The sequence below is a fragment of the Mustela putorius genome, unplaced genomic scaffold, assembly GCF_011764305.1.
Source record: "Mustela putorius furo isolate JIRA1106 unplaced genomic scaffold, ASM1176430v1.1 tig00003845_pilon_pilon_pilon, whole genome shotgun sequence".
Taxonomy (NCBI): Eukaryota; Metazoa; Chordata; class Mammalia; order Carnivora; family Mustelidae; genus Mustela; species Mustela putorius.
The window spans coordinates 57,675,702-57,689,392 of NW_025421998.1; the positions used below are offsets into that span (position 1 = coordinate 57,675,702).

The window sequence follows — 13,691 nt, forward strand, 5'->3', positions numbered from 1 at the left end:
GAAATTTAGAAGTACTTTTCTTCATTTGAAAATTTACACAATGCTTCACTCAGTCTCAATGACGAAGTTCAAACTTTTTTAAACCACGCGTGTGCTGAAGTCAGTGTCTTATGGTGGCTCAAGAGTAAATCTGGGATCTCTGCTCTAGAACTCATTTCTGGGGTCTGCGTTTAATCACGGCCCTGGAAGTCACCAGCCTCTGTCAAGTGAGTAGCAATAGTTCAGACTGCAGAAATTATAGGAAAGGTAGAAATCAGAAGAACTGTGAGGAAATCCTGACTGGAAACAGTTTAGAAACAACTGAATGAAATCTCTGCTGTTTATGAAAGGCTATACGACATATTTGTACACTAATAGCAACCCACCCCCCACGTATATAGATTTCACTTACAGATGGTTGCAAAGTAATTTTCTATGATCCTATGATACTTTATGTAATTATCTGTAATTAAATTAACACAAGGTAAAAATAGTCAACTTCAAATAATATAAAGTATTCAAGACAATAACTAGGCTAAGCAACATTGTTTTTCATAAGAAAAAGTGTCACATGCAACGAATTGGCAAAAACAGAACAGAGTGAGCTGTGGTTAAGTGTAAATCCTACAGCAATGAAAGTCATTTGTATTATCCTTACTTCTTTGAATAAATTCAGATGACAGCTCTATTTCATTTCTTCATTCAGTTTGGAGGCCAGATGGCATTAGAATCATTTACTTCACCTTGTTGTGCTTAATTACTACAATCAACACACTATTTTCCAAATTAATCATAACAAAGTAATTTCATTAGTAACACAGCAGGCTGTTGAATTATTAGCATCATAACAGTTTGCAAACAATTAAACTTTATTTGAACCTTAAAAATTTGCAGAGTGGAACATTATTGTAAGATCTAATGGCAATAGAGTACAAATTCAGTACAGAGCAAATAATCAAGCAAAATGCTATATAAAATATGACTTACAATCACCTTTGAAAAAAATTAGCTCTCTAACTGTTCATAGAAAAACAAATAAAAGCTAAGCAAACATAATGAGAACATAGCAATTAGCATATTTTCTAACAAGCCATGTTGTTTAAATGCACATTAATGATATTATTATGATCTTGAAGAGAGTGTGATATATTGTCAAGGGTGTAAAGAAAACTTTCTCCCTGGTAGTATACAAATGATTTCGCCAAATGAATATAAAGTAGTCATGAGTTGAAAGTAATGATTATTTTCCCTGTCACTTTCATTTTAAATCTTTTGTCTCCTTTCTTATCTCCCACCTATGTTCAAGTTAAACAAGAACAAAGGCCAGAGGAGCTCTGGACAGAAGTAACACTTTATATCTGTATTGTCACCATTCACAGAGACTATCTGGCTTGGAATTGTTGGTCATCAGTTGGCAAAGGACTCCCTCTCCTGGATTAACTGTAAAAGGAGGCAAAAATCTTTTACATGCTTTACATTCTGCTCAAGCTTGTGCCCGAGTGGGGGAGGGGGTGCCCAGGGCTTGGGTATGCGATGAAAAGCTGCTGCCACCTACTGGCCCAGCCCTGAAATTTTCACTCAAACCAGAAAGAAGCCCAAAACCTGTATCTACAACCGAGACTATACGTTCAAGGGAAACCCACAGCTGCTTTTTGCTTTTCAATCTCTCAGCCTTTGAAAAACAGATCGCTAAATTTATCTCCGGTCATCTCACTTTTGCCAAGATGATTTCAATCGACTCCAACGGCTCTCTATTAGGACAAGATTAAACGAGGGCACAAATTAATTTCTGAAAGCTCTAACTCGACAACGTCTAATTTACATAAATGAGAGTCTACTCACAATCCCCAAAACTAAAAAATCAGTTTCACTACATTTGAATTCAGATGATCACAGCAGTAAGAAGACAATGGTAAAACGTAAGTTCTGAAATATTGCTTATAAATAATTTTCTATAAATAAGGGCAGTTAAATATCAGTACATTCACAGCTAGAATCTTTATAAAGCAAAGATCTGGAAAGTTCAACAAAAATAGTGGCTACTAATCAATGATTCAATATTAGGTGACTCTGTAATGATCCAATCATCAGTGCATTTTGGGAGATAGATATATATAGATATAGATAGATAGACAAATATCTATATTTCAATATCACGGCCACACTGATACCCCGTTGGCATTTACAACTCCCCGACTTCAAACATACAGGAAAAGGTCAGGTTATTACTGCAAAAAGCCTGCTCAGGCAGCCCAGCACATTCCTTTGAAGTCAGGCTCACCCTACACCTTCCCACTCACCTGTTGGTACCTGTTCCCACCATGACTTCCAGGCTCTCCTCTCGGAGCCCTTCCTTTCCTCCTCATGGTTCTGAGAAGCACAGCTCAATGCCCCCGCACCCCCAACCCCGGAGCCCTACTGTTCTGTGCCGGGAACTGAGCAGCACAGCGATGAGTGGGCACGGACGGACAGTGCTCCGTTAGACCTTCTCACTTTGAGAATACAGGGGATCCTCTGTGGCGCTGTAGGAGGCAGGAGGGGCTTTCCGATGAATTTTTTTTTTATTTTATTAAATTTAAACACAACTCTGGTGGAAAACGTCAGCCAGCCCGTCTCCAGGGTGGGCTGTGTGTTCCTGATAAGGGGCTTCAGGCACGCTGTGGCTCTGGGCTGCACATGTGTCCCGGGGGCTCTGTCATTCTTTCTTTCCTGTGGCTTTCTTCAACACGAGGCAAAAATCAGTCCAAATTCTTTCATGAAAACATGTCACTGTGTGAAAAATCAGCACCACGATCGATCCTCTACAAAGTTTGAACAAAGCCACAGTCTTCAGATATCATCTACCAAAAGCTTACATGAGAGATTTAATTAAAATTTCCATGAAATTATATATTACACTCTAAAATATCACTGACATCCAATAGGAAGAGAAATTACCAAAATCACCAAAAGCAGCAGTGACTGTGAAGAACATATAAAATTGGGCTGAATTCTTCACACAAATCAAATGAGCAAATAATAAAAACGAGACTTTCGTCTTCGCAAAACAGCAACAGGTACAACTTTACTGCTTGCCTCTAACTTAATTAATATTCTTTACTTAATTTCACATCAGAGGAATATTATATTGAATGCATAAAATAACAAAGAAAAAGGTTCAACAAAACACGAAAAGGTTACAAACTGCCACTCATGCTCTCAAGTTGATTTTAAATCCAAAGCGTTTACAGACGAGCAGGAGAATCTTCCTTTTCTGTAGGCAAAAAAGGAAAGCTGCATTTGAATTTTTTTCTTCCAGTGAAATGTTGATTTTTTCCTGCTTAGAAAAAAAAAATACACTTTTAGGCAAGGAAAAATGAGTATTTACTCAACATTTTGTCAATTCAGCTCTTCAGAAAGGCCAGAAAGAATGGTATTTTACTCAAGAAGAGAAGGTCTGAAAAAACATCCAGTTATTAGCAAAGGGACTTTATCTAAATAATCTATTTCCAAAGTAAATGCTATGAAGTTATTTTAAAAATCAAACCAGATTTTTTTTAAAAGAAGAAGATATGGAAGCATGATCTTTGTGCTATCAGAAAACTACAAAGACTTTTCAAAAGGCAAAGACTCATAACACAGGGACCAAGAGAACATATGAGCTATTACAGAATATTGGATTAAAATGTACTTACCCAGGACTCTCAAATATCATACATCTCCATTATGTAGGCTTTCGGCACCAAGCCAATGGCTCCCTTCATTTCTCCTACCCACCAGCCATATCTATTGTATTCCTAATTGAAAACAATATGCAATATTAACCTTTAGACTGGTATAAGTACAATGTCGTTTATATGCGACTTCTTAGAAATGTTATTTCTTTTTACAAAGTTACAAGAGCTTGAGCTGCAAATTGAAACATTTTAATCTTTTTTCCTTTGTTTCTGGACACTTAAAAATGCTGTTAGGCAACGATTTAAATTAACATATAAGACAAAGCCTGTTTATTACTCTATATAGCACACAGAAACAGTCACTTGGGATAAGAACCTAGCAAATGGAACTCCATGAGGAAGTCAGCTCCCCGGGCCCATTTCCCTTCTCCCTCCCTGCTCTCTCTCTCTCTCTCTCTCTCTCTCTTTCTCACTCACACACACCCACACACAGAGCCTGGAGAGACACCTTTTCTGTGCAAACACCAGTGCTAGATGCTACAAGGTCACAGCAAAGACCCTTAGGATGCGATCTTGGCCTTCAAGAAGCTTATCATCTAGCAAGGAAATAATTATTTTTTCACAATAAACTTTTTCCAAGTTAAACTCATATGACTGAAAATTATTTCGAAGGCAGAGCTATGCCCCTTCTTAAAATCTATTATGTGAGTATAGATATTTTAAACACATAAATGAGGAAATAAGAGAACACTAATAATATCCAAAAATATTTGCTTTACAAAATAATTTTTCAAGGCTCCTCTTAAAAAGCTTCCCCAAGGCATGCACTGTTCAGCTTTCCCTAATCAAAAACTATATTAGATAAAGGAAGATAAAGGGTGGGTGATAGGAATTAAAAGGTGGTATTAGGTTCACCCTCAGAGCAGAAGATCAACAAGAAATAAAGTATCTCAAGTTATAAAGGTGAAATATTAATCCAGCTGTAAAAAAAGAGTGATTGATGAAACACTTTGGGATTTACTTTGCAATGGGAGATAAACCACACCTGCCTTTCTCCCCTTTGCCTCCACTGAGAGACCCCACTGCTGTCGGCATCATGAACACACAGCGATGGGCCTCATATGTCTGCCAGATTGACTAATGTATTTTTGTCTCAAATTTATTTATGTTTAGTGAGATACAAACAAAGTAAAATGAATTACAAGTTTCAAGAATAATATCTTCCAAAAGCAATACTCCACAAAAGCACTGTAGGACCCAAATTTAATTTTTCATAGAAGATAAATTTTTAAAATCAATCCCCAAAGTAATTCAATAGGCTATGATTTTCCAACATCTGAGTCATAGATAAATGTGCATATGCATATCGAGTTACACGTGGGGAGGGAATGTTCATACTGGCACAGACTTAACATCTGTATTGATTAGTATATGCTATTGGCTATCAGAAAGGAAAATCATACAATTCCTCAATACAAATGTAGCAACGTTGGCATGTGTGTATTGACATGTAGTCTATCAATAGACAGAATATCAGGTTAAAATCTGTATGTGCTTTTTAAACAGTGGGTTGTTCTAGGATCCGGTTTCTTGGAAGCATAAGGTGGAAGGAAAAGGTGGGCTGGGGAGTCAGGCTGTTAACCCTACGCTTCTTATTCTAATGAGGGCACAGCTCTGGCTCATGGGGCAGAGGACTCAAGATCTTAAGTTTCAAAGTTCAATGTCAGTGTGAATTTAGTGGATACAACTATCTAAGAAATGAAAATAGTCTGATGCCTGAACTCAGTGGCTAAAATCTCCGTAGGATCTATTTATCAGAAAGGAAACACCAACTTACTGAAAGCTATGATTAGCAACCATTATATCTTAATAGGTACCTAATAAAACTGCCCTTCTCAATTTTTAAGGCAATGAATACAATTAGGGCCTAATGCTTCACAAAACAAATGTATTTAACCTTCCGGAGGCAAAAGGCCTACATTGTAAGATTTCAAAATGGATGGTTACCAGGCTAAGTCTGAATAGGAAAGCTCCTACCAATGTCAGCCTAACATTTTTTTAAAAAAAAAAATTGATTATTTTTAAAGAGTAAAGGAACTAACCCCCTCCACCAAGAGGCAGACAGAGCACACTTGGCTTGAGGGTGTGTGAACACCAGAATCTGCTTTCTGAGAAGGGCTTGAGGGTGTGTGAACACCAGAATCTGCTTTCTGAGATCGGGGCCTCCAGGTTTACACACAAATGACACTTACCTCACTTTATAACATTCCGCTTTGGCTATCATCTGTACTCTCAAGTAAGGGCACATTCCTGTTCTCAAAAAGCCCACTCACAACCAAATTTAAGAAATTGATTTCCGAAGAATCATTTCACTAAAGGACCAGTGACATACCTCACACCTGAGAGAATTCTGCCTGACGGTCACTGGTAAGATTTATTTAATAGAAAGGATGGTCAGAAACAGGAGGGAGGAGCTTAATCAGCCGCAAACACATCCCTTAAAAGTATCATTCTAGGAAAACATAAAAGTTTCAGACTCTAATCATCTTAAATACTTTACTTAATTTAAAATAACTCAAAAGCATAGGAAATTTGCTCATAAAAGTACTCTAAAATATCACAGGTTTAAATCAGAAAAGGGTAAAATAAAATCAGTATGTTTATTACTTTACATTTGTAAGGAATTCCATAGAACACTCCTGTGTGGCATTAAGAGGTAAGATAAAATACAGTGAGGTAAAAATCTAGGAGGCAAATTTATGGATTTACACTGAGGCCATTAGAGTATGTCGACAAGATTGCAAACACAGAAGCTTTTACTTTTATCATTACCATCCTCTGTATGAGCCTCCGGAGCAACATGAATCCCAATTAAACCATTTGTTGCCTATAAATTGGAATGAAGATGCTTCTTGGAGTACGATATTCTAAACTTGAGCCTCAAGACTCGATACCATACAAGCTTCCCCTTCGAAGAAGGGACTCTGCCTCTTTGCCTTCCCTCTTTTCCGCTCCCAAATAAATGTGATGGCAAAGGACAGGTTACTTACACCGTGGAAAATAATGCAATCCATAGTGTTGCCTCACCGTCCACGTACTAATTATAGTATTGTTCTAGAAGTCACAGGTGGATCATTAAAAAGAAAAAAAAAAAAAAGATAAACACCCCTCAAGCCTTATCTTGTTATTAAACAACAACAAAAAAAAGCAACAAACCATACCAGGCTGTCATCTAAATCTCTCAAAGGTTAGGAAGCATCATGTCATCTTTACAGCACACGAGATCTCAGGTACAAGAAGGTCTGCCATCTGGCACCCTTCACCCCACTCGCCTTTTAACATCCACTAAAACGCTAACATAGGCAAGTGACTGCGCTTCGGGAGGACTGATAAAATAATGAAGAGTCCTTTAATCTACAGGAAACCATTCCAGTCAATTTATAAGAAATATTACATCCCTTTGTAGGACGTGTAATTATTTTCTATTAATCATGTGCTATAAAGCGACATTATGTGGTTATTCTGTTATCACTAGAAAGAGGCCTGCAGTCAGCTTCTGACAATGTTAGGTAATTACTAACACAAAGCCTCTTTCTCCTCCCGTAGTAATGCGATCAAGATCCAGAGGTGTAGTGATGCTTAGTGTATAAAAATAGTACTCAAAAGAAATCCAATATCTGCAAAATGGATGGCTTCCAGGCAAAATGTAATGTGGCAGTCAAAGCAGGGGGAAAAAAAAAAGGACAAACTTGCCCAATAATCCGAGAAAATAATCGTAAAGCCGCATGGCACCGTTGCGCTCTAACTCCTCTGTTTTCAATTTTCCTGCCATTAAAATAGTTTTTATTTGTTTTATTTTGTAGTCAAATTTTCGGCCTCAGCTAATCGTTACTAGGCAATAAATGCAAGCGATTATGTAATCGGGGCCGGGAGAAAGGATGGGTCCTGATGATGTGAAACCAGCTCAACGGTAAACATGTGTCCATATTTCAACCATTCACTAAATCTCTGCTCTCTGCCAGTGTATTATTTTACACTTAAATAAGGCCCTGACATTTCACTGGAATCCTTCTCAGCACCATGATTCTCATCTCTTAAGTGTGTTAGTCCACTTTCTGCAAACCCCGTGGTAAGAGAATATTTCCTTAACAGAAACTGGAAACCCTTAAAAAGATTTCCTGATGCATACATACTACCCCAGCATTCCACAAACTAGTTACCAACCGGTCTGAATGCAACAGGTGTTAGAAAGGTGGAAAGATGACCTGTCCTTTCTCTGAACATGTATCTGTGCTTGGAAACATTTTATCCTTTTGCAGAAATGAAGTTAATTTGATTCACAAAATATAAAATGCATTGACTTTCACAACCAGGTGACTTTACCACTGTTTTCCAACTATTCACTGTGATAGTCTCAGTTTTTCATAAACATTGTGGTAGTATGAAAACTAGACACCTATTTAAAATACAGACATAATTTCTTCAAGGCTACCTCTTCAATCTTTTCCTTTTTACTATCTTCAACTAGAAACTATCTAAGCTTCCTTTCATTTCTTATAAGCCCGTCATTTCGTCTTGGAAAATGCCCAACAGGAACCTGACACCCCCAGTGTTTTACTATTATTAGCTACACATTAACTCCTTGAATCTTAGTCTCTGAGCTGATAAATGAGGAAATCGACACTAACCCTCTTCAAGATCCTCCATGATGTCTGAACAGCACCCTCTATGAACCTGCTTGAAGACACTGAGTCTCTTGGTGGCTAATGGAAATCAACCGCATTACTTTATAATTCATGGTGCAGGTGTGACTTTGAGTTACACTAATTCAAAGAATTACTTTTTTTCCCCTTCTGTACTGTGAGCTCCATTTTTAAAGCAAGAGAGACAAAGGACAAGCAAGGAAGCTAATAAGAATTTAGTTATTATAACAGGTTAAAGCCTCTGCCTTCAGCTCAGGTCATGATCTCAAGGTCCTGAGATCAAGCCCCGTATCCGGCTCTCTGCTCAGTAGGGAGCCGGCTCCCCCCGACCCGCGCCTCTGCCTGCCTCTCTGCCTACTTATAATTTTTCTCTCTGTCAAATAAATAAATAAATCGTTAAAAATTTAAAAAAAAAAAGAATTTAGTTATTATAACAGATCTTTATTTCTATTCCAGAGTCAAGACACATTTAACTCAAGTTTCTACACAATCCACATTTATAAAACCACCCAGTAAAAAGTGCTATTCGGTGTGATGATTCGAACCGCTATTCAGACTGATGGTAGGCTAAGGAAAGACCGCATTTGTAGTCGGTAGAAAGTGGCCTTGGTACTCAGTGCATCCCCCTGACCAGTAGGAGACTCCGTTAACTGTTCTCAGGCTCACCCACCTGCCTCTTCCAGCTGTTGCCATTCTGCTCCAGTCCGTCATCATCTTACCCCGGGGTTACTGCATCATCAACTTGGCCTCTCTCTTCTTCGCAGAAACTGCCCCAGTGTCTGTGGTGAGCACTGCTCAAGCACTTACACCAGCTCCCCAGTGCAGAAACTTCAAAGTCCTCTGCTCTGGCCCACATGGTCCGACCCCATGCTACGCTCGGTCCCGCCTCTGCGCGCGATGCTCTCCTCCCCAGGCAATGTCTCCCGGCTCTCACCCAAATCCTAACCAGCAAATACGACCTGACTCAAATGACCGAGCTATCATGCATTGGCCTCCAAATATTTAATCTGCATTTACAGCTCTCATTTCAAGCTGAGCATTTATTCCTCAGTGGATCTGGTGTACTTTAGTTTCGTCCCTTCAGTGAAAATAAAGTACAAATTCACGGAGATCAGGGCACCGTCTTACCCTTGCTCTGTATGTCCCACCCAGCTGATGGGTAGGTACAAGGTGTTCAATAAAAATGGACCGGGTGACGAAGCACATTCTGTCTTCATTTTGGATGACGTTGTCAGTTGACCAATCCCAAATACTTTCTTAAGAAGTGTAATTTCCAAAAGGTGGATCTTTTCCTTTGTGTATATTAGACATACTGGAAGAATTTTAGCAATGACGAAACAAACGTTTATTCTGAAGTGTGTTTAGCTTTGCAGTCTGAAGTATGTTGTTCCTGCTTGGGGCTGGCTGCTGCCCACCATGCTTCCTCAGGCCCTGGGTAGGACACCTTGTCTGAAGGGTTTAAATCCCACCTGCAGAAAAAAAGGTATCCATCTCCTGCACAACCGGGACCAAATAATCCCAGTTCTTTGAAGAACTGAATTATTCGGTTGAATTTATAGTGTGTACAAAAGAGCTGAAGACAGAACCTTGTAAAGGTAGCAACAGGGTGCAGGTGTAAAGGAAAATCTACTGGGTTTTCAGCTCCTCGTTGTCCTTGTGATTATTTTCCCAGAAGTTCCAGAGTCTCATCCCAGGGCTGTTATAACTAGAAATGCAACCTTGGGCAATCCCCAAGTTCTCTAGGGATGATTTTTTGGGTTTATATTTACAGCACTCTTTGATTTTATATTTTATATATTTTTTTATATTTAATGCTTTCTATTTTATACTTTATATTTACAGCGTAGTAATCCAGTTACATACTTAACATAGTTACATACTTAACAAGGTGAGCCCCTTTTGTAGTTTGCCTGCTGAGAGCCTCAGGGCTGGGCTGGAAGTTCAAGTAGCCAAGTTCTCATCTTTGAAGGTCTCCACAGGGGTAGTCTTTTTCTCCTTGCATCTTTTATTTATTTTTCCCAGTTACGATGAGCCTTGAGATTTCCTTACCTATAAAGCAAAGGGCTAGCACTGGGTTCCTCTATGATTCCATCATTCTAAATTCTTTTAAGCTTTCAGGATTATTTCCCATTTTAATCTGTATTTTCACAAACTCATACTAAACATGATATTAGGTATTCGGGATGCAATACTTAAGACACAATGCCTACCTCAAAGAGTTCAGGGTCAAGAGAGAGAAATTAATACTGCTAGTCCCCCATGTAGGTAGGTGTAGCCAAATAGAAAGAGAGAAAGCTCTAGGGTCAGATCTGCTTTGATTCCAGAAGAAAGTATTTTTTCACCCGTATCCTCAGGTGATTGACATAATAACCTTCCTGAGCGTCAGTTTCCTCATCTGGAAAATAATCACACCAGAGACTTCATAGGGTTGTCTTACGATCAGATGAGTGAAAGCATATCGAGTGCCTAGAAAGGGACATTGCAGGTATGCAACAAACTTTTCTCGTTCCCTCCCGCTCTCTTCCCACTAATCGTATAGCAAAATACCAGGACAACGAACAGAGAATGTTCTGCACTATTAGGCAATCTGATTATTACGAGCAGTTCTCTACCCTGCTCTTCCAAAGGGAATCTGGCCTTTAAAGGGCTGAGGAAGGAGACATCTCAAAGGAGTAAACATTGCTATACATACATTAAGGAGGTCCCTGAGTTTTGGGGGCAGGAGGGACAAAAGGCCATAAGAGGCCATGGATTTTTCAATATCAGATTTTTAAAAAAATTATCAACATTGTGCTGTCTTTAGAGTTGTTTTGTTCTGCTTCTAGTTTATTCCATGCAGAATTAAACCACCCGGCCTTGCCCTGGAACCGCCCCTCACTGCCACTTCCGCTCCGCCTGCATCTCTGACACGGCCTTCTGGCTTATCCTTGACCTCTCAAGCCACTGCCGGGGCTGAGCCTTCCAGCCTGCCTCCCAGAATCACCTTCCCCTTTCAGCTGTCAACATTTTCCTGTAATGCTCCTTCCATTTTACGTAAGAGGAAAGAGGGAAGTACTGGAACACGTTAGTGCACAGATAACAAGAGGAGCCCCGTGGCTGGAACCAAAACATCTTCTCCGGGAGAGCCAGGGGCTGGGGGTTGCCGAGCAGAAGGTCTGCCTGGTTCATGCCTCACTGTACCCAAGCCGTTACCATACTGACAGCGTGGAAACGACATGCTATCAGACCCACAGAAATGCAGTCACAAGCACAGAAAACTCCTTCCTCCTCCCCAGAGGCTGTAAGACAGAATAACGGTTTGGGAACCAGCTTAGCACCCGTGTTATGTCCTGTACTGAGATGTCCTAGTTACTCCTCAGCGGTTGGCTCTGCTATTTGGGGCACCCAGGGTCAGATGGTCACAGAGGAAAAATGAAGAGACCTGGAAAGTAACTCTGCCAGCAGAGCTCAGCAGGACTTTCATTTTACTTTCTTTTTCTGGTACGTTTGAAGCCAGAAAAGCCCTGGGAACGGGATCTGTCCATTTTCACCACGAGAAGCAAACAGTAAGTGACAGTCACAATTCACCGATCACTGAGAAAGTCACAAACATATATAACGAGAGGCAATGCTTGACCCTCAAGCTAATACACACTGAAAAACAAACAAGCAAAAAATGTCCCTTTACTACATATTAGTGAACACCATCAACCTACATTTCCTGATTTTGACTTAATAAGAAATTTCTCAAAAAGCTGCAGTGCTCGATTCACACGTGTCAGAGACTAGAGCAACTATCCCAGGACTCTTACCTCTCTTGTTTTCCTGTTACCACCAGACAAAGCACTGGGCTTCTTTCCTGCTGAAGCATAGCTCCCCTGTCATTAAGTCTCTAAAAATAATTTATTGCTTTAAAAGTAAGAATAGGAATGTGGTTAGCAATTTACTGATGAGGACAGATTGAAAGATAAACTAATAGGGAATGTAAATCCAGAACAACCAGTAGAATCACATAACCAAAGAGGTATGCAGGACAGCACAATACGCCTAAAGCTATATAACCTGGGTCCTGCTATTAAAATTCTAAAATTTCATGAACATACTTCTATGAAAATACTATTAACTAGGATATTATGTCCATGTTTAAGGTGGTAATAGACATGAAATGTAACCTAGTAATGGAATCTGACACCATTTTAAACAACCCAATTCCTTTCAAAAAAAAAAAAAAAAGAGAAGATATTTTTACTTCAAATATGATTTTCCCCTATCCGACAAATCAGAAATCTGGCCATGTGTTTCAGAATCAATTCACTAACAATACAGCTCTCATTAAAATTACAAATTCCACTTTTATGCATTCCTGTAAATGTGCCTCATTGTCTTTTGGCGAGAAAGAAAAAATTTCCTAATCTCCACCGAACTACCCAAGTACATGTTGCGTTTTCATACATTAAAAACAGCAGTGATCCTAGGTGAAAAGGAACTATAAGCAAAAAGTTACTGGCTCTCCTTTTTAGGTGAGCAGTACTTACATTCATTATTAGTGAGCTTCGAAGGTTAAAACTTAGAAAATGACAGACACTTTTTGAAAGAGAGGCTAGCTCAGCCAGGGGTCATGTGACAGCTGCTAATTGCAAAATGTCACAAAGGGAAGGGGGCAGGGTAGGTTATCTGCTTACTCTTCTTTATTGCAATATTGGATTTTCACTTAAAAAAAATTTTTTTTTAAGGCTAAGATTTGTATAATTCTCAAAAGAGGCCTGAAATAAATAAATCACCCCCAGGCTGACTGAGCACAGCTGACACCCCATCAAGGCTTCCTTGAAAAAACAGAGTAAGAGGACTGAATTTTAAAACCAAACTATATTTCTATAGGGAATTCTAATGAAGACAGCCCTATCGTCAAACTCATTCAATCTTTTTCTGTCATTTCACTTACAAAATTAAAACCCTCTTTGTCATTGCATACCATTTCTAGCCCCTGATTTATCTAAATTTTGTTTGTATTTAAATGCGTCTTTTCTTAAACTATCTTGTGTTGCCTTTTTTAAGGGTATTTTCAGTACTGACAACCTTCCAGAAGGTAAGTTAGACCAGTGATAATTAAATATTGCAAAATATAGGTCAGTTAATTTTGAAAAGCAAGCTGTATTTCCTTTTTTTTTTTTTTTTTAAGATTTATTTATTTGAGAGAAAGAGAGAGTGAGAGAGTGCGCACGGGGAGGGGTCGGGGGCGAGGTAGAGAGAAACTTCAGCAGACTCCAAGCTGAGTGGGGAGCCAGACTTGGGCCTGATCCTGTGACCCCAAGATCATCCCCTGAGCCAAAAACAAGAGTCAGATGATCAGCCAACTGCAGCACCCAGGCGCCCC

At 39.3% G+C, this 13,691-nt stretch overlaps 1 protein-coding gene across 3 annotated transcripts in view; it reads right to left on the reverse strand.

Moving 5' to 3' along the window:
- Nucleotides 1–826: 826 nt before the first annotated feature.
- The window catches only part of SKAP2 (src kinase associated phosphoprotein 2), a 171,527-nt gene continuing 158,662 nt past the window's right edge, over nucleotides 827–13,691 (reverse strand). The window contains exons 12-13 of one of the 3 annotated variants that reach the window (XM_004762532.3): nucleotides 3,654–3,755; nucleotides 827–3,232 (exon numbers count right to left, since the gene is read on the reverse strand). In XM_004762532.3, coding sequence (XP_004762589.1) covers nucleotides 3,663–3,755 — 93 coding nt within the window. In that variant the 3' untranslated portion in view covers nucleotides 827–3,232; nucleotides 3,654–3,662. Of the gene's footprint in view, nucleotides 3,299–3,653; nucleotides 3,756–13,691 lie in introns of all 3 variants that reach the window. The other 2 variants (XM_004762531.3, XM_004762530.3) reach the window with 2 other exon arrangements.